Source organism: Cinclus cinclus, chromosome Z (assembly GCF_963662255.1).
Source record: "Cinclus cinclus chromosome Z, bCinCin1.1, whole genome shotgun sequence".
Taxonomy (NCBI): Eukaryota; Metazoa; Chordata; class Aves; order Passeriformes; family Cinclidae; genus Cinclus; species Cinclus cinclus.
The window spans coordinates 15482563-15503199 of NC_085084.1; the positions used below are offsets into that span (position 1 = coordinate 15482563).

At 38.8% G+C, this 20637-nt stretch overlaps 1 protein-coding gene across 2 annotated transcripts in view; it reads left to right on the plus strand.

Moving 5' to 3' along the window:
• Positions 1–20637, plus strand: part of APBA1 (amyloid beta precursor protein binding family A member 1) — an 80271-nt gene that overhangs the window by 22049 nt on the left and 37585 nt on the right. The window contains exon 2 of one of the 2 annotated variants that reach the window (XM_062513085.1): positions 17760–18961. In XM_062513085.1, the coding sequence (XP_062369069.1) occupies positions 17813–18961 (1149 nt within the window). In that variant the 5' untranslated portion in view covers positions 17760–17812. Of the gene's footprint in view, positions 1–17508; positions 18962–20637 lie in introns of those variants that run through there. The other variant, XM_062513084.1, reaches the window with a different exon arrangement.

Below are 20637 nucleotides of genomic sequence, written 5' to 3' on the forward strand. Positions count from 1 at the left end.
CTTTTTCTTTTCAGAATTTACTGTAAATAAGCAATGATTAATTTTCAGTTCAGTCTAGTAACCTGGTAGGTTTTTTGACTCATGCTCTTTGCACTAAAGAAGAGATTTTTCAGTGACTTACCTTGTCAGGAACGAAAGAATTAGATAGAAATCAAGAATTTCTGACTGCTGTCTGTTTTTGAATAATTTCTTTTTGCCTCAGTACGAAAACAATCAAGTCTCTACAAACTTAAAGCAGTGGCACAAACTTTATAAAAATCACTTAAGCATTGCAGCTCCCTATTTCTTTGCTAGTCTTAATGGAGAAATTTGGATTCTTACTTGTTAGTATTTTACTTAATATTTTTTTATTCCATTGTAATATGAGTCAACCTGATTTTGATTTACCTTGGTAGGAAAGCAGTGCACTGCTTGCGTGTCAGGATTGTTTGGTTTAATAGTACATTGTTAGAGGAAAATAGATCCTGCTGGATTGGGCATTCTGAGGAAGGTGAGGCTGATACTGTTATTTGACCATTGGATTTTATCACATAGCCTCACTCATGCATAGTAGAAGAACATCAGAAAAAATTGCTATGTGAGTAGTTTTCTGTTGCTGCCATGATTTGACACTCGTGTCTTTAGAATAGAGACTTCAGACTTAGCTGGTGTGAGATATTAAGATACTTCTTGATTAATGAATAAAGAATAAACAGGTAGAGCAGCAAAATAGTCTGTGCAAAATAATCTATAATCTGTGTAATCAAGTATACAGGTTTGCAATTCCATAATGATACAGAGTGCAGATTCTGAGAAATTACATATGTGATTACTACTAAATTACAATTTTCTAGGTACTGAGATGTAAATCCATTTCTTGCCTCCACAGGTGCCCTCCTCCTCTTACCACCCCCAAAACCCAGAAAACTGGAACAAACAACGATAACAAAAACCTGATTAAGAGTCCAGCATGTCATGCAGAGGGGTTTCTTCCATCCTCCTTGTGGACTTGAATCCCCATGTCAGCATGGCTACCATTTAGAGATACCACACACTTACCAGTGGAAGACCCACATTCGTTTTCCTTGCCTTGATTTGGCATTTTATTCTTTAATTGCTATGTTACTCTGGGGTTTTTTTCTGAGTTTGGGCTGAGCCTTTCTTTTGTACCGCCTTGTCTCTGCCAAAACTTTTCAGAAGAAAACAGCTCTTTCATAATTGCCTTTTTGTAATTCGTCCCAGTTTTGCTCCATCCATACTCGGATTTCATAATTTATGTTGTTCCATGGGCAACACAAGCCTTATGGAGAATTATCGACAGGATAACTTCAGTGTGGGTAGCTTGGCAGTCCAAGAATTCATGCATTATCGCCATCTTAAAGTGCTTGGGTTTGGTTTACATTTGTCAATTTCTGCACAGAATTTTTCTGTTTTAGATCTCTACCTAGATCTAGTTCCTCATGATGGGGCTCTTACCCTCTGTGCTGGAGCATGTGCCAGAACAGCAGGGTACCCTGGTTTTCACACTTTCACCGTGGGCTGTCGTGAGCCCTTAACAGGGCCTAAGCTATTGTGAGGTACTGTACTCTGCATTCACCTCTTAAAATTTCCTTTACATTCCACACTCTTCTTACTGAAGTCTTTCTGTTACATTTGCTAGGAAATTATGTGATATCTCAGTGAAAGATGTAGAGCTGAAACTCTTGGTTTTCTTGCTCTACAGATGCTTATACATTTTTTAATAAGCAGGAAAAGCTTGTTTTTGTGAAATCTGCAAATCACCAGAATGCAAGTATAGGGCCAAATGGTTTTTACAGATGTAGATCTAATTCGGTGGTTGCTATGGTTTTGTGGGGTTTTTTTTGTTCACCTGCTTGGATTGCAGAGACTTGAAACACATTTCTATAATGATACACTTGCAGACAGAATCCTATGCCTGGAACTGTCAGTCTATTTGGAGCAAGAGTTACTGACATGCTACTCTGAGGTGTACTAGAAACTATTTTTTACCAACTGAAGCTTTTAGGAAGTGCTTCAGTTGATTGGTTTTGTTATTTGACTTCCCTTTTCCTGAATTAATGCGTAGTCACAAAATATTTCCCTCGTTTTCAAAAGAAATGCGGAATCATTGGGCTGTTGAGGAATAGATTTGAAGAGGAAGCTGATTTCCCTTTCAAACTGGGTAACATTATTTCTGAAAATTTAGTATACTGACTTAACCTCGGTGCACCAGATATCACATATCGGAATAACAACAAATCTGTGGGTTTTAGTCAAGGAAATCGTTAGTTTGCTCCAATTTCATGAATATATCAATGATTTGCAAGTAGCACAAGTAGCACAAGTGATTCTTTATCCTGTTAATGAAAAGACACTCCAAGTATAACCTGACAACTTATATGAAAATAATTCTTAATAAGTTAGTTGGCCTTTTCAAACTGTAAATGGGTTTGTAAAAAAAATGAAAAAGGTATTTTTACAACAGAAGTCAGATATAATACACTGTTTATTTTAACTGAGAAATTATTGAATTCATCAGATATGAACATCAGCTTAGCATTTTTATAGTGTGATATTCCTGACAAGAAAAGCAGAACTAAAGTCAGGATTTTGGACTTAGGTGGAATTCTCTGCCTCCAGAGGATGTTAAGAAACTTCTACTCAGTAGTCAGTATGCTAACGTCAGACTAAGTTGTTAGTTTTATCATTGCTGTCCTCTTGTGACTGAAATAATACATGTAATATTATCAGTGATGCAGCCAGGTATTCTCAGTAATACCGTTTATTTTTAAAAAACCCAATCAGTAAAAAGTAGTAAGTGTTACATTATTGTGTTCTGTAAACTATGTATATATTAAATGAAATTAATAAAATATAAAGATTAATATTGTAATAAACAATGTAACAACTGCTGTAATTAATAATATATATTACATTATTAATAGTATTATATTTTCTATAGTGTCTGTTTTTACAACAGTGTAATGCCTGCAGTTCAGGAATTTCCTTAACTAATATGAAACATTACAAATCTCATAGAAGGAAAGGATAAAATAAATGTGGGCTCAAAATATTTGATTTTGAATTCTCAAAGTTAATTGTAACTTTGGGTTTCTTTGTAATTCTATTAAGGTAGAATTCAACTTCTTTTTGTAATTCTATTAAGGTAATGCCTTGTCCTCCAAGGCAGCTGAAGGAAACAAGTGCTGCAGAGCAGCTCTAAAAGATTTTGGGAGTATTGAAGACAATGGTATTTGTGTTCTGCTGCATCAAAAAAATCCAGAGAAACTTTATTTTTTAAAATGCGAAGTATCTTCCATAGCTGTTATCACAAATCTTGCAAGAACCCCAAGAGTCTATGGTGGCTTGTCTATGCAATTTTTTTAATATATTATTGAAGGCATAATGGTTTTGCCTATTTCATAGTCAGGCATTGGGTGGAAAGGTGTAATTCTTAATGTTTGAGTGTCTTGTGACAGAAACTGTCATTATAACTGAAAGTCTAAAAAAGTACAAGCAAAGGGTTCTCCATTTACATTTTATTTAAGACAGCACTTAGTAAAATAGACAAGTGGGTAGATAAGAATTTTGAGAATTTTAATTGCTGATGTCATTGTGATATAATAAGCCAGGCAAGGTTATTTCAGAGGGTTTTTTGATTTATTGCTGCAGAGTGGCCTTTAAAATGGGCTTTTCGTTGTTAAGACTGTTGGAAGATTGGGATGAAGACCACCATGTCTGTCTGTCTGACTTGGTTTAAGACACTTTTAAATGAGTTACCTCCCCTTAGTTTCAACCAATCCTTTTCCACCAATAAGGAGAAATATGAATAGATCGATGAGAGTCAAAAAATGGCAGTTTACTAGCAAGCAAAACTGCACCAGGCTAAAAAATAACAGTAAATAATCATGAGATACAGAATTGCTAAATCTCACAAACTCCCCCAGAGCAAAGATAAGCCCGGGATGGTGGAAATACCCCTTTCAAGATGGCACCTGCCACAGGGGGACAAAGGGAAAATTTGAAATCCTCTCCCCCAGGATGGTGCTGCCCATGAGGCAAAGGACAAAGAGAAGGTCACAAATATTCCCAGGGTGAGTCTCTTATCTACTCATATGAAGTCAGTTTTCCCCATATTTGCATTAAATTCAATATTGTTGAATATATGTCAATACTGTTTTCATAATAATTATTTTCTTTCATTGAGCTTGTGGTGGATTGGCCTTGCCTGGCTGCCATCTCCCAGCCTCTCTTTCACTCCTCCTCAGTAGGATACTGGGGAGAAAATCAGATGGAAGGGTTTGTAAATTGAGATAAAGAGGGTGATTTCCACTTGCTGTCATAGGCAAGATATATTTGATATGGGTAAAATTAATTTATGGCATATTAAAATAGAGTTGCATGGTGAGAAACAGGACAAAAAGTAAAGCCCTTCTCCTTGCTCTCCCCACTCACCTTTTTCCATGCTCAACTTGACTCCTTCATTTCTGACTCTTCCACCTCCTCTTTCTTGGAGTAGAGCATTGCACCCCATCTCAACACTACATCCCAGATAGAGAAGCTGCACCTTGGGAGGGAAAAGTGAGGTGGTTTCTTCTTAAATTTTGACTCAGATTTGGCAAGTGTTGGTACTGTGAAGCTGGAAGCCTAGGATCAGTTTTGGCAATATGCAGCTGAAGAGCTCTAGGTAGCTTGGGGTTTGCTGAGGGGATGCAGAGTTGGGGGTTTTGGGGTTTGGTGGAAGAGACCGATGCAACTGCCTGTGACTCTGGGCAGGGTTGCTCGGTAAGGCGACAGGAGAAATGCAGGCCTTGGGACCAAAATGGTAAAAAGTGTGATTTATTGGAAAAAACAAACCCCCCAGCTTGGTAGGAAATCTAGGGAAGCAAATGTGCTTGTAGATGTCTCTTGGATACCATCATCCGAGTGCTAAGGGCTGTGGTTGGCAAAGCCCCAGCACCAGCTGGTGCTGCAAGGCTTGGTCCGGACATGGACTTCTGCTGTCCCTGCTGCCAGCCAAGCTCTCACAGAAGGGACCCATCTTGCCCTATACATGTACATGCACAGGAGGAATTGCCCAGCATATGACCAAAAGAGTTATTGTGGGCTGGGGGCAGGTGGGAACATGTTGTTTCCTTGTTTCTTTAAGTCTGTTGTTGGTGGAGTTCAGATTCCTCTGAGCAAAACGGTGCAAAGAGAGCCACAGCTGCATTTTCTATTATGCAGAAATGAGTCTGAGGTGAGGAAACTCTGGACCGTGATGGTACAACCTCTCTGGGACATGGGAAATGTGTGGGGATGGGAGTTAGCTGCACTTGTCATGGCTGGGAGCCAAGGGAGATGTCATTGCTGCTTGGCAGCCTTTGGCTGCTCTGTTTTGTAGTCACTCAGGTGCTGCTGTTCTGGGGTACCAACAAGCTCTCTCTTGATTATTTTCCTTAAATATTTTTGGGGAGCTTAGTGCTTTGCAGTAGGTATGGATTATTGATTTTGAGCTTCTTGCCTCTTCTTCAATGCACCTTGAACATCTCAGTTTGCTAATATTTTTTCATTTATTTTTAGTGTAATATTCAGGTTTCCTGGATGAGCCCTCTAAATATTTGTCTGCATGCCGTTAGTCTTATAAGCTGCAAAATAAATCTGTATTTGGCTTCTCAGGTTGCTTGGTTAACTGAATTATGATTGTTACTTAGATTCTCAAACCATGCAGAATTAAATAATGTAGTACAAATAATTATTTAGGTGGTTTTAGGGTTTTTTTTCTTGGGTTTGATTATTTTTTTTCTGTTTATTTAGATTGGGTTGGCTTGGGTTGTGTTTTATTTGAACCTTTGAGGAGGAAAGGGATATTCCATATTTGGGGTTTTTTGAATAATGTATTGGTTTTTCTGTTGTTACAATGATTTATTTTTCTGTTAGGATTTTGCTGTTATGTTAGGTTGCTCTGTTTTGCAGCTATTCATGGGCATTTCTTAGCTTGAAACCTCTCTTCCTCCAGTTCTGATGGTTATTTGGAAGAAACGTATTACGTGATCTCCAAGTCTGCTCCACAGTGTGTACTGAAGTACATTCTATGGGGACCATCACAAATTGCCTTCAGAAGTGTACTTCAAATCCAAGCTAAAACACATAGGTAAACCAGCTTTAAGAAGCTGTCTCTGACAAGTGTATAAGACACCCTTGTAATCTGCAGATTTTTTTTTTTTCCACGCTTCTCTCCTGCTTCTCTGTTTCCATTTTTTTCAGACTTTTCTTCCCCTGGAACTGACGTGAGTTAGAAGTTCAGGGACTTCCCGAAAAGTCAAACCCTTGGTCATAGACATGAAAGATCCATCACTGTTTTCCCTGGACTAATTTTAATGTTCCAATCATGTCTTTAATCAATTTTTTTAAACATTTAGCTTGTAGTGACTCACTTCTAGTTCGAGAGCTTGGATGATGTGTATTTGAGCTCAGGATCTGCAGAAGTAACTGTCAGCAGCCTGAAAACTGGCCTGAACTTTTGCAAGTCTTGACACTTGATTGTGTAAAATTCGTACTGTTGATCAACTACATTTATACATGAAAGTTGTTCTATTCAGGTAGCTGATTTAACATGGTTAGAAGCGTGTGGCAGAAGAGCATTTTGGATCTTAGTTTTTAGTAACCCTTATGTCAGAATTTCTGAAGACTGTAAGGAAGAGTATGTTGTGTGAATATTTTAAAAAGTGAAGTGAATGTCTAATATTTGTAGCATGGTAGTTTAGTGTGAGTCCTCTGTAGGATAATGGAGAAATTGCAGGCCTTTGTAAATGGTGAATGATGCAGTTCAAGCAAGCAAGAACTTAGGGAATCATAATGGTTTGTGCATTTTAGGAGGTTGGATTTACTGATCATCATGGGTTTTACAACTTCTGTAGGGCTAAAAGTTTACTTGTCCAGAGAAGTTAATGTAACTTAGTACTGACAGTAGTCACGTGCTTGACTGATCTGAAACACAGTGTTGAATTCTGTAGTAAAGTGGTAATCTTAACACATCTTCTTCTTTTTGTCTTTAATATAAGAAACTAAAAATGAAATGATGCTGTAGTATAGCCAGAAAAAAAAATTAAATCAGCATGTGCATTCTTATAGTGTCACATACACAAAGCTCAGGTATTTGAAGAAAGGTGAGACCAGTGCTTTGCTTGATGGATAATAGAGACCAGGGCATGGATTTTGTATTAAATACCTCTGAAGAGTAGAGCTGAAGAGTAGAGAATTAAGCTTGGATCTCAGACAAGAAAGATGTTCTGTTATAGGAGGAATGGTCCTTCCTTGAAAAGGAATTTAAAAAAAAACCCAACAGAATAATTTCAAGTAATTTCAAATATATGGTTCCCTGGAATTATTGAGTCCCCCTTATCTAGGTTTAATGGAACAGTTAAGAGATAGCTTATCCTCTCTTTATAAAATATAACAAAGCAAAATAATTAGGGCTCCTATTTCCTGTAGAGAAACGGATTATGAGTGCCTTTGAAATATATCACCTTAATAATAACTTCTGAGGATAAGTGAAAGGAGCCATTGACAGTCAGACTGTCTGCAATCAAAAAGGAGAAAAATACTAAGCAATTAATAACTAAATACTTTAAGTACTTCAAGTATTGAAACATTTCAGGATTGTTCTGTTCTTCCTTTAATGCTATTCATGTTAAATATGTTTTGCCTTAGATCACCCTTTTTAGCTGCCACTTTTCTCTACTGTAATTCCACCGGTTGGATGTGTTAATATAAAAGGATTTTATAATGTTAAAAATGCAAAATAAAATATTTTAAATGGAATACACACTTCTACTAAAATCTAAGTATTGCTATATAAAAAGAAGGAAAAATAGCATACTTTTACAGAAATGTGAGCTATCTGGATTCTGTTGGGTGTTGTTTCTTTTGAGGATAGACAAAAGCATGGTACAGGGCAGGGTACAAATAATTTTTAAAGCTAGGCAACTGCCAGATTATGTCTGTTTAGAAAATTTTTAATTTATGCTAAGTGCTGTTGCACTATATCCTTTTACCTGTTGTCTGTATGTCCTGACTGGGACTGGTCTCTGTGGAGGTTCTACCTGTAAATCCTGCATAGTGATGTGAAAGGTGTGTTTGGGTGACTCTCCTCAGTTTTCTTAGTTTTCTTCCGAACTCTCCTGTATAGCTGTGTTCCGGTCAGTTTGTTCCTTTAGCAGATAGAGACTGGCAAGTGCATGGGAAGCATTTTGTCTTTTACAGAATGCATCTGCTTTTGATTTGCATGACCTGGCAGTAGTGTGTGATCTAGTTAACTTGATTAGCATCAGCAGATTTTTTTTTTTTTTTAAATCTGATGGAACCCAAGTGGCTGCAACTAGGCATCACTCCCATTTCCCTGCTCAGACTGTAATTTTTGAGCAAGCTGCACGTCTGAGTACCCTGAACTGTGTGCAGTGCAATTGCTAATACTCCTCAAGTTCTGTTGTGAACTGCAGATGTGGAGAAATGTCAGCCTTCATTAGGGTTTAATTATGTCTGGGGAACAGATTTCATGTGTAGTTGCCTTGGAGCAGCTATTTCCAGTAACAGGAATGTGCTTGTGCTGAAAAAGTAGGTTTCAGTGAAGATCTTCCTCAGTTCAGAGAAACAAGTGATGTTGATGTCTTCCCTGTTTGGATGAGTAACCCTTGTCTCATCAGCTCTGGGGGGTAGCACAGGCTGTATCTTGCTTTCAAACTCATGGAAGGCACAGAAATAGCTAATGTTACAAGCCAGGAAAAAAAAATAAATGTTTGGGGAGACTGGAGCAGGCAGGTGTGTCTGATGAGGTTAGTCAAATGTGGGTGCTGGTCCAGCCACACAGACCCCTCCTGTTTATGAAATCTGCTGTGTAGTGATTTGTGCTGCATCTGCTTCAGTGCTGACAAGTGGCCACAACGTTTCAGAAAGGTTGTAACAGTGCAAGATGTGCTTGAGAGTTTTTTACCTCTTCCCTCAGGACTATGCTTGGAAGTAAATGTGTGACATCTTCCCATGTGGTTTAGGAGATGACTGTGGGGCTATCTGTATGGTGGGGTACTGTAATGCAGCTGCCATTCTCTGAGAAAATATAAGTGGCAGATCAGTTTTCCTTCAAGCCTTTGGAAGCTTGTGAGCTGATCTGTGTAACTTCGATTTTCTGATGTGGACTGAATCAACAGCTTCTCCTTGAAAACAGAAGTAGTAAAATGATCTGCGAGTGTTAGTAGAAGCTCATGGTTAGAGATGAGATTTGGCTTATTATGTGGGCTAAAATGGTAACAGAAAATAAAGTAGAAGAGAAGGCTGTCCATGTAGGGAGGAGAAAAAAGTTTAACTTCTGTAACCTATATCTGTGCATTCCTACTTCCTCCTCCTTTGCATCTATAATTTTGTGCCATTGTTCTTGTTTCTTGTGAGATGTTTTTTCCCCTGCTATATACCTACAAATATACCTAGAAGACTGAATCTGTTGAAGTAGCATTTAATTCCAGGAATATTGTGGTTTGAAACCACTAAGGTTTGTGTTTTTTCTATTTTTTTTGTAACTTAGTTGTGACTATACCTTTAAATGAAATACCTTTGTTGGTGTAATTTCACTGTTTCTTCATGAGCTTTTGCTAGCCTGCAGCACTTACATGCTCTTGCTTACTTAATTTCTGTGAATGGAAGCAGATACCTGATACCTTGTTGTCACTCAGAAATAAGAGACAAATTAGCTAGTACTTAAAACCTTCTTCTCAGTAATGAAGCCCAGATATATATCAGGTCCTTTAAAAGCTTATTGTATCGTAGATAAAAAATATTAGCTTAGTTGTTCTGATTGGTGAGAAGTTGCATGCTCATGACCAAATACTTGGGAATTTTATGTATCTCATCTCTCTGCCTGGCTCATACTTCCTCACTCTGAATAATACCTCCACATCCTACATACTGTATTTGACAGTGACTTTCTCAGAGACAGTCTTGGAAAAGTCATTGTCAAAAAGACACGTAGTAAAGTGCAAGTCTAATAAAACTAAAAATTTAAATGATAGCTGCCTATTTTGAGGTGTTTCCTTCTCCTAATATAAAAGCGGGGTCAAGGATTTGGGGGATTGTGTAATCCAGTGGTTTTGGTAGCTATGTGTTCCAGTTGCCTGGAAGTAGTACATTTTTAAGTACGTGAAAGGCAAACAAGTGCTGTATCCTATGTATCCCAACTTTTTACCTTAATTCCAGTATAGCTTCTTTGAAACTTGTGAAATAAAATTAATTAAACAAGGATTTTTAATTCTATGCTGTCTGAACCATGATTGCTTTTCATGAGGATATATCCTTAGCTTGAAATTCTCAGGTAATAATGAAATCTCTCAGCACAAATGCATTTGCTGATTGAGTGACAGAAGTTATTAGGGTTTCAGCACTATTTCTGTACCATTTCCATGAGTTGAAATAGTATTCTGTGACTCAGCTGAAAAAGCTGATGAGGGTGATAGATTAACTAGCTGGACTTCACTGTCTTTTGTTTAGCTTGGTATTCCCTAAAGCTGTATATTTGCTGAAAAGCCTTCTATCACATTCTAGCACACAATCTTTTCTTGAAGTCTCAACAATGTCCAAATGTGTCTGTGTACCTGACACAGCTTGTGGATTCATTGCATAAAATAATTCAAAAAGCTATAGTTTAAGTCACTTGAAAACTTTGCTTCCCTCTAACAAAATTGGAGTTTGAGGAGGGAAAGTTGAGGGGGAATTCAGTGAATCCTCTGTCTCGCTTGTATTCAAGATAGTTGCGTCAAGACTGCAACACTGGCCTAGAATGCAGGTGAGTAAGACTGTTACAGCTAGAAAGGTTGGATCTAGTTCTTATGTGTAGCCAGAGGAGGAAAATCCAACATTTTTTTTACATATGTGTTTTTACTCCGTAAATAAGGCTTGAGGCCTTCTTATTCACCCTGAAGGTATCCATGCCCTGCAGTTCACTGGGTCATATAATTTAATTCTGTCTACTTTTATTTATGTTGCACTATTGATGACTCTAGGGGATGGAAAGAGTGTTGGGCTTGCTAGGCTGATTTTTTTCTTTTTTTTTCCTTTTGGTAAGTTAGATCTACTCCCTCTTGGTTGAAATAGAGAGGAAAAGATAGTCTTGATTGCTACAAAAGTGTTCCTAATGTGAAGATAATTTGAATTCTGAATTCATCACTGGGGAGCCAATATTTTCTACTGTATTCTCTGAGGCAGTTCTGCACTTTCACACAGAGAAGAAAGAATGGTAAATTACAAACAGTCATGAACTTAGATTTGGTGTAGTTTCACTTTTCATAGTTGTAGTTCTAACAGAGCTTGAACTTAGTTTGACATTGCAATACTGATAGTAAATGCTGTGACATTAGATACTTATAAATATTTACATACTCTTGACACTGCTTATGTACTATTTAAATTTTTTATTCTCCTTTGAAAATTGTTTTTATTTGTAACCATGATTTGAATACCAGAGTAATAATTCCAGCATTCAAAGTTTTAGATTATCTGTCTGCTAATTAAAGATGCAAGACCTAATACCCAGGAATAAACCCAGTAGTAATACATCAGAAAATGACACCAGAGTGAAAGAGAACCCCAAATTTCCTTAGTTTAGCTGTTAATAGGACTATTACTTAGGAAATTTCATCATTTTGGTAGTGAAAATAGTCAATTTTATTCCCTCAACCACTTACGATACGGGATTTGTGATGTATTTCTTAAAGTGTTTTTGGTCTTCTTTGTTTAATCATTGCACTTCACTGCAGAGGCTACCTGTGGTTCCTTGTCAAGATTTTTCTCTAGGGCTTTTGGTTAATCTCATCTGTTTGGGCCATAGTATCTGTTAACCTTTGTCTGGCAGCAGGTGGATGGCTTCCGTATGTGTATTGCCTCTATTTTTTGTGCAGGCAGGACTTCAGTGTTAAGTGGTGAGAAGTATCTGTTCATTTTCAATCAGAGTGTTCCCCATCTCCAGTGCCCTGAAGTATTTATGAGATCTGTCTACACTGAAAGTTACTGAACTGTGTTTCTTGCTCAGGAGTGTATTTTAGTCTTGAATAAGATGTGAATTGGAAGGGGAGAAAAGTGTAATGTGTTTTGAGTGCCCTTAATGCTGGTAATTCTAGATCTGTCTACTGCGAACAAAAGTCATGGGTTCTTGTGTGCAGAGCAATATTGTGCATGCAGCTTTTCTGCTTTGCAGTTACTGTAAGTGTTCACAGTTTTTCAGCCTCATTATTATGAACCAGTCTGTGTGTGTGTATGTGGTGGAGTGTTAATGTCACTTTCCAGGTGCTGCTTTTGCTGACGGGCAAGAAATGTAAGTTTCACAGCTTTTTTATTTAAAGCTCTTTTGGATGAGCTTACTTAGCATATGGCAGAAGCAATGAGGATTCCCAAGCAGCTCGCAGTTCAGAGTTACCTAATACAAGAGAGCTCCTTCAAGGTGGGCATTTCATAGGTTGTTAAATTCTCAGAAATTTCCTACCATAGAGGCTCTTCAAAGAAAAAAAAAAAAGCTAAGGTGGTTCTCAAGGTCCTCTGTTTGCTAAAAGGTTATGTTGGTTTTCTGAGAGGTAGCTTGTGTTCATATGTCTTGCTGAGATCTATACAAGTGAAACATTAGTGTACTGCTGAAGTCAGAAAAAACAGAGGTGCTTTATGAAATTCTTCAGAGAGTGTGCCAAGAAGACTTCTGCTTAAAGTGGGATGCCGTTGTACATTCTGTTAGAGGTCTCTGTATTCCTAGTGTCATTTGGAGTAATGTGTAAGTATGTTAAAAATTAGCTACTTATCATGGAATCCATGGCTAAATGTGGCTGAAATATTTTAAGGAAGACTAAACTGTTTTGCTCACACACTCAACTCAAGAGGATAACAGTAATGCTTCTTATAAATTAAAGAATTAATTTTAAAAAATAATATGTATGTATGTAAATACCCCTCATGACAATACTGGCTGGGTGTGGTGGGGACAAGTAGCAGATTTAGAACAAGGCCTGGACAGTACAGTAGTGTCAGCAGCACCTGGGGCAGTGTGAGACAGACATGATCCTGAGACCCAGGGTAGGCTAGGAACCTTCCCCTCTGCTCAGAGCCTGCCAGAACCCACCCAGGTACTATCTGCCTTTTGAGTCTGTGATGCAGGGATGGTACTGGTGGGAAATGATGGGAAGCCACAAGAGACACAGGAGAGGCTGTGGGACCAGGGCTACTTCAGCTGGGAGGAGGGATGGCTTCCCTGTCAACAGCCCACGGGATGGGGGAGATACAACCAGGCTCCTCACAGTGCTGTGTGGTGGGAGGGAGGGTTAGAGGCAGCTGGGTCATACTGAAACAGGGGAAATTGAAACTGACTATAAGGAAGAAATGTTTTTCCTGCAAGGACAGTCCAGCACTGGCATTGGGGCCCAGACAAGCTGTTGCCATCACCACTCTTGGAGGTTATTGAACCCCAACTGGGTAAGGAGCTGAGAAACCTGGTTTTAGTTCAAAGTTGGCTGTGTTTTGGGCAGGGTTGAGCTGGAGACCTCCTGTGATCCCTTCCTGAATTACCCTATTATCCTTCATGTGACAGAAAAATGTGTGTGTGTGTGTTGTCTTGGTTCCATGTGGCACCTGGCTTTGTTTTGAGACAGTAACTATAGTATACAGACTTACCAAGAGTGTGAGATTTTATTCAAGTCAACATTAAACTGTGGAAATAATGCATAAAAGATACATAATGCTCTTATAAAATAAACTCTTAAAATAATATTTTTTTTATCTCCCTTCTGCCTGCATATACAAGAAATCTAACAATTATTCATTTGGATTTGAGTAAGAAATAAGAAACCAAATGGGAATCTGAATACTCACACATTCACCTTTTCTTACTGCATGCATATCTTTTCCTGAGTAGAACTTGGCATGCCTGTTGTAGTCTTGCTCTGAGATGATGGTCTGCCCTTTGATGGTGTTTTAAAGTAGTAGAGAAAAAAATCTTAAAATTTCAACTTTATGTTGCTTAAGAAATATATGTGTATATTAATTTTTTTCTTCTTTACAGACAAGAAGGTAGTTTAACCTTCAACAAAGAGTTAGTTGCAGTGGTAAACAAACTCTGATTTCTCTATTGTGGAGAGAGATTCATCCATCAAGTCCTGTGTGCAAAGCTAAGAGTGCTTACAGAGCACTTTCCCAAATTCATTTGATTACCAGAACACAGCTGCTGTTCTGGGTAATTAATATGAGACTATAATATCATTCATATGGGCACTGTGTCTGTATTTCCAAAGTCAGATAACCTCTCTTGCTTATATTCTCTTCTCTTTATGGCATTTTATGTAGCTTATTTATTTTTGTTTGGTTGCAGGAAATAAAGTACTTTTTGCAGGTCTGGTGGGAAAGATCAGACAGACCTTGTATTTTCTTGAGAAAAGTGCTGCTAAGAATAAATAATAAGTGATGTCTAGTGGTCTTCCAGGTACCATGTGTAAACAGCTATTCAGTAACTTCTAACCCCCAATGTGTTCTGTAATTTGCTGTCTTAAAGACTGATAGTTAAACAGTAAAATAAAAGTTCTTGACTCGGAAGCTGATGTTCATTGAAGGTTACTGGGAATGAGGTCACCTAAGGTGACCTATTCATTCAGATCAGATTTCTAAGTCAACTTAGTTTGAAATAACTAAGAATTTTTTTAGATTTCAAAATAAATAATAAGCTACTGTTTGCAAAATTAAAAACTTTAATTTGTAGGAGGGAAGGCAAACAGAAGAGCATTTTTCAGTAAAAAGCTTTTAGTAAGGCTTAACATTTCCTCCTTATCCCTTCAAAATAAGCAATCTTGAAAGTTTTGAGATATCAGTAGTTGAAATCAAGCTGAGAGAATTCTTTAGATGTGAAGAATTTTACAGGTGGAACTTTGGAAGCTTTAAATTTGTCACAGGAAGATGATGGATCTCCCAGGTGTTTTGTCACCATATTTTGTGTGGTTTGTAATCTCTCTAAGACATGTCAGTGATGCTGTCTGTGTATAAAACTCATTATGTTGCAAGCATGTATTCAGACTTCTTAAACAGGATAACATATTTTCAGCAACCAGTACTTCTATTGTCATAAAAATCATGGCATTTGATACTTTATTTGATTTGAGTAACTTTCATGTAGCTGATTTTTTGCCTTCTTTTCTAAAAGCATAAATAAGTTACAGATGTGTCAGGATACATGTGATAGAATTTCAGAAAGCTGATCATTATCCTGTGCTTATCTGCAATTTCATTTCTTTTGACTAGCAAGTACCCTTTTTCTGGGGGTGACCAATGACACTGAGTCACAAGTCAGGGGCAAATTGAATGCAATAAATTTAAGGTAGATTTTAAAATCAGCTCTCTCTTTTAGCCTAATTCTAAGTGGAAAATAGTGGAAATGTTATAGCTGACTTCAGTGAAAGCAAGTCATATTAAAGAGCCTGACCATTCAAGAGACTCTGATGGTCACACTCTCACCACCAGGGACAGTCACTGCTGGGACAGAAGCCCTTTCATGGTGGCCACTCCAATGACCTGATGGGTGTCCACCTGACTCCTGCATTCTCCCAGGATCAGCCCAGCCTGTCCAGTTTGATATGTTTCCCACACCAGAGGCGTGGATGTCTTTCCATAAAGCCATTTATTCACAGTGCAGTAACACAGAAACAGCTCAGGCTCTGAGCCACAGATGAGGCAGCCTGAACAAAGGAACCCCATGGCTCTTATCCCCTCACAGTCCAAGTGTTCCAAAGTCTCACTGTTCCTCCCCAGTCTTTGGCTCTGGCCGTATCTCTGCATCCATTCTGTCCATCCGTCTGGCCAGCATCTTCCTGTACTGTGTTATGCAAAGAATTGGCACTTCCCATCTCTTGCCTGGGACTGCTGCCATCGAGAGCTCAATCTGCAGCTCACACTGCAGGATTCAAACCAAGCTACCTGCGCCAAAGGCATTCCTCTGCAGTAGTACTCCTTGGGAATGACTTTTCCAAGAGCTGTTACCCCTTGGCATCCTCATCCTTTTTGTGGCCTAAAAGTGGAAAGCTGTCCAATATTGTTCTTGCTTTCTTACCATATGCTCTGTGGGGGGAGAGTGTTTGGTTTATTAGTTCTGGTGCACACCAGCATATACACCTGTATTCTGCCCATTCTTTCCTAATGCCTTGGAAGTCTTAACTGGAAAGGACCTTATCTTGTCACTGAAGCTTTACTAACACACCTTCATTAGCTGGAAAAAACAAACTGAGCTTTTTCATAGTTGTTTTGAAAAGGGATTAGTTTGTATACAACATCCTTATTGATCCGCCTTATATGATTTATTAGCTATTACTTAACAACTGTGGTCTTTTTTAAGGACTCCTGTGTTTACAGAGGCAAAACATTAGATGTAACAAAAGCAAGGAGCGTTCACCAGTCTGGAAGCTGCATCCTCTGGATTTCCTGTGGAAGTGTAGTGATTCACACCTTGGCTTGTCTGCCTGTCAACTTTTCCAATAGAGAGCAGCTGAAATTGCTGTTGCATTCTCATCACAAAAAGTTATGCCCACCTGCTGTTCTGCACAGAGCTCATTTGGTCAGCAAAGTACCTGAGCCTCCCTGCCCCAGTTTGTTAGATTTGATCCCAATTCTGTTTGACATTCACATTAATTTTTTTGTTTGGCAGTTGACACATGCTTTTCTAGATCCTTCAAGTGAGCAGTCCTCCAACAGGTACTTTTTTTAGTACTTACCACTAAGTCACAAGCTAGAGCTGTATTTTATTTATGGATATGTGGCTTGATTTAGGTAGCTAAAAGGACTTTACATGTCCTCTTTATGACACTGCATCTTAAAAACATAGGATAAGGTTCCAAATAGCTGAAGTTGTTTTATGAAAATAAAACTTTATGAGCTAGATAGGCTTGTTTCTGTTCCCTGCATATTTTTTACTATTGGCAACCTCTCTTTAATCATACAACCTTTTGAGATTTTTTTACTCAAAGTTAGCAAGGCTAAGATGCCCCACTAGTCACAGTGTGGTCATGGTTATGAATATTAGTAATGTCTTCTCCATGTTTTAGGAAAGAAGCCGTCTTAACTTATTATAGATAGATTCCAGAAAGATAACTGTGTTGTATCTAGTTGTTGTGTGCTTCTTTAGGGAGTAGAAATAGGTGCTTCATATGTACTGCACCCTGAGAGTGCACTTTAATTGCTGCTGATTTTTTAAAAGTGTGTCAGGTGACTAGTTCACCTGAAGATGTCATACTGAAGAAGTATTGAATGCATAGCTGTCATGTATCTGAGCAACTGCAGACTCCTGTGACAGGACAAAATCTGCTGTTTTACAGCATCCTTCATTTGCTCTGAGTTAGTGATTTATGGGGAGAGTGCTGGAGGAAAGGTGAAATGTTACTGTATTTTCTGCTGTGGTTCAACTCCTGGCAAAAATTAGCTTTTCTAATTTGCCAGCACCATTGCAATGCCACTGCAGTGCATACAGGCATCTCCAAGGGGTTGTTTGGAAATTATACTTCCACAAAGAATTTGTCCATGGAAGGGAGAAATGCAGTCCCCAAGGGATGTTGTTGTTGGTTGCTGCTGTTGGAGATCTTTTGCATGGGAGATGATACTGTTGTGCTGTCTATTACCTGTTTGCAGAGCTGAGTCAAATGTTTGTCTGCTGGGAAGGGTGGGTGCATTTTGTTGCTTCCATTTATTAACTCCCCTTTTTTATTGTGAGTAATGTCAGAGGTTTTTATTTTTTTATTTCTTTCCAGCTGTGATAGAGAAAATGTCAGCAGAATAAGTGAACTACTCTCCAAAACTTGCCATGAACCATTTGGTCGGATCACCTGAGGGGGAGATCAGTGAAGAGCCAGCAACTGGAGCAGTGAGTGAGTCAGTGGAGGCTGACCTGGAGCACTCAGAGGTGGAAGAGGAGCAGAGGTATGCTCACTACCCAAGGCACACTGGCAACAGCCACGTGGGCCTGTCCGGGCCGGAGGAGGAAGGCATGTTAGCTAGGTCAGCCAGCACTGAGAGTGGATTCCACAATCACACGGATACTGCAGAAGGGGATGTGATAGCCACAGTGGAGGACAGTTACGACATTGAGAGAGTGCAGGAAAATGAGGATGAGAGTGCATATGCAGTGCAGTACAGGCCCGAGTCTGAGGAGTACACGGAGAATGCTGAGGCTGAGCATGGTGAGGCCGTCCATAACCGAACATTGCCCAATCACTTGCATTTCCATTCCATCGAGCACGAGGAAGCCATGAACGCAGCCTACTCGGGTTATGTCTACACACATCGCCTCTTCCACCGAGGAGAGGACGAACAGTATGCCGAGGCTTACGCTGACTATGGGCTGCAGGAGCATGTGTATGAGGAAATAGGAGACACGCCAGATCTCGATGTTAGGGAGGGCATCCAGCAATATGAGCGGGAGAGGGAGGAAGCTGACAATTACCGCAAGGAGGCACTTGGTGCCCGCCTTCACCATTATGATGAACGCTCTGACGGAGAGTCTGACAGCCCTGAAAAGGAAGCAGAGTTTGCACCCTACCCAAGAATGGATAGTTATGAGCAAGAGGAGGACATTGATCAGATTGTAGCAGAGGTGAAGCAGAGCATGAGCTCCCAGAGCTTAGACAAGGCAGCTGAAGACATGCCAGAGTCAGAGCAGAGTTTGGAGCATGGTCAGGCTCTTGTCAGTGGTGGGCATGAAAATAATGGCCAGCTCACATCTGGTTCTCAAGTTACAACTGGCTCAGGAGAATCTGTGCAGAGGTACAGCAAGGAAAAAAGAGATGCAATTTCACTGGCCATCAAGGATATTAAAGAGGCTATTGAGGAGGTGAAGACGAGGACCATCCGTTCTCCTTACACCCCTGATGAGCCCAAGGAGCCTATCTGGGTGATGCGGCAGGACATCAGTCCATCCAGGGATTCTGACGACCAGAGGCCACTAGATGGAGATGTGAGTACACAAAGCTTTCACTTCAGCTTATCTGTATTTAATTCCTTTACCTGTGATGTGCATGGCAGTGAAGGAGGATGCATTATGTTCTTGTTCCGTGTCTCATTCCTGAAAAAGTGCTTTGTTTTAAATTTGTACTCTGGAGAGCATAAGAGAAATAAACATGTATTATCAAGTAGCCAGATTCATATTCTGGAAAAGTTGCATGTCAGCTTGCAGTCTCTAGAAATATGTTACAAGCATCAGTGTATTAAATGATCAATGTAAATTGTATTTACAGAAACATGAGTTTTGAAGACAGTTGTTCAGATTTAAGCATTAGTATTTCTGAAATTGTGTACCTTTGGCATGAGATTTAACTTGGATCAGGGAATATCAAGTTGTGCTTCCAGCTGTCTTTAAGATAGTATTTACTTCAATTTTTATGAGCTTTCTGCATTATTTTATAAAATAAACTCATGAACAACTGTTAAATGGGTTAAATTTATGCCTGATATGAAAAGAGCTGGTAGGCTAAATTTACTGACCAAAAATTGTCTATTACATGGTCCTGTGTTATTATGTCAAGGGCAAGTACTTTGCTCCATTCCTCTTAATTGCTGTTTTTGAGACCTTTTGTTTGGGTAGGGTGGGTTTTTTTTTGTGGGGTTTTTTTTGTTTGTTTGGTTTTTTTTGTTTTGGTTTGGTTTTGGGTTTTTTTGTTTTGGTTTGGTTTGGTTTTGAAAAACAGCAGAAGTAGAACTTCTTACTGTTATTTTGGTATTTTAGACTGAATTATTGTAGCCTTCTAGGAATGCATGAGAACTATTCAAGATACCTCAGTTACTGCAAAGGGAATTCAGATGGTGAAAAAAAATCACATGCCAGATGGATCTGTTGCAGCCTTCTGATTTGTTTATCTCTCTTCAAAATGAGGAAGGCTGCTATTCTACAAATTGGAAGAGATTTTTGGAGTGTGGTGTTTGGAATGCTGGAAAAGCATGCAAGCTGATTGAGACAGATTTTATTTTTCCTGCAGAACTGTTGGAAACACAGTGATGAATGTGTGTTGGGGTATTTTCTTGACTCGTAATAGAAAACCTAGTTGAACCTTAAAAAACCCTTACTATATTGCAGAAGTTACTTTTGCAAATATTTTTAAATTTTTCTCTATTACAGAGTTGACTTGCAGTCATGTGAGGTGAGAAATCTTCCCAGATTATTTTGTGTGGAAAACCATTATTTTTAACTTACTTTAGAAGTTTACAAAACAAAAATTATTTCTTTCCCCATTTTCAAATAGATCATGTAACTCTTTTTCTACATGTCGTGTTGACTGTATTATCTGTAAATGCTGTTACTGCTTGGAGGATGAAAGAAATTCCTGTTGCTTCCTAACTGATTGTTACACTGAGTACTGTGGTGGTCTTGGTGACATTGGGTTGAAGATCCTGAGAGCACCAAGTTCTTCTGAAGGTGCTTCAGCTGCTCTCCAAAATTCAGGTGCATCTTGCAGAATTTAACTTTCTGAGATGTGCTGATATGACTCAGCCTGGTATAGTGAACAAAACAGGTGTTTTTATTGGTCTCTATGTACATTAGATATTGAAGTACATACAGGTTGCCGTTTTGCACCAAAAATTTAATTTCTCATTCAATAGATTTCATACCATGTCAGATAAGAACCTGATTGAAAT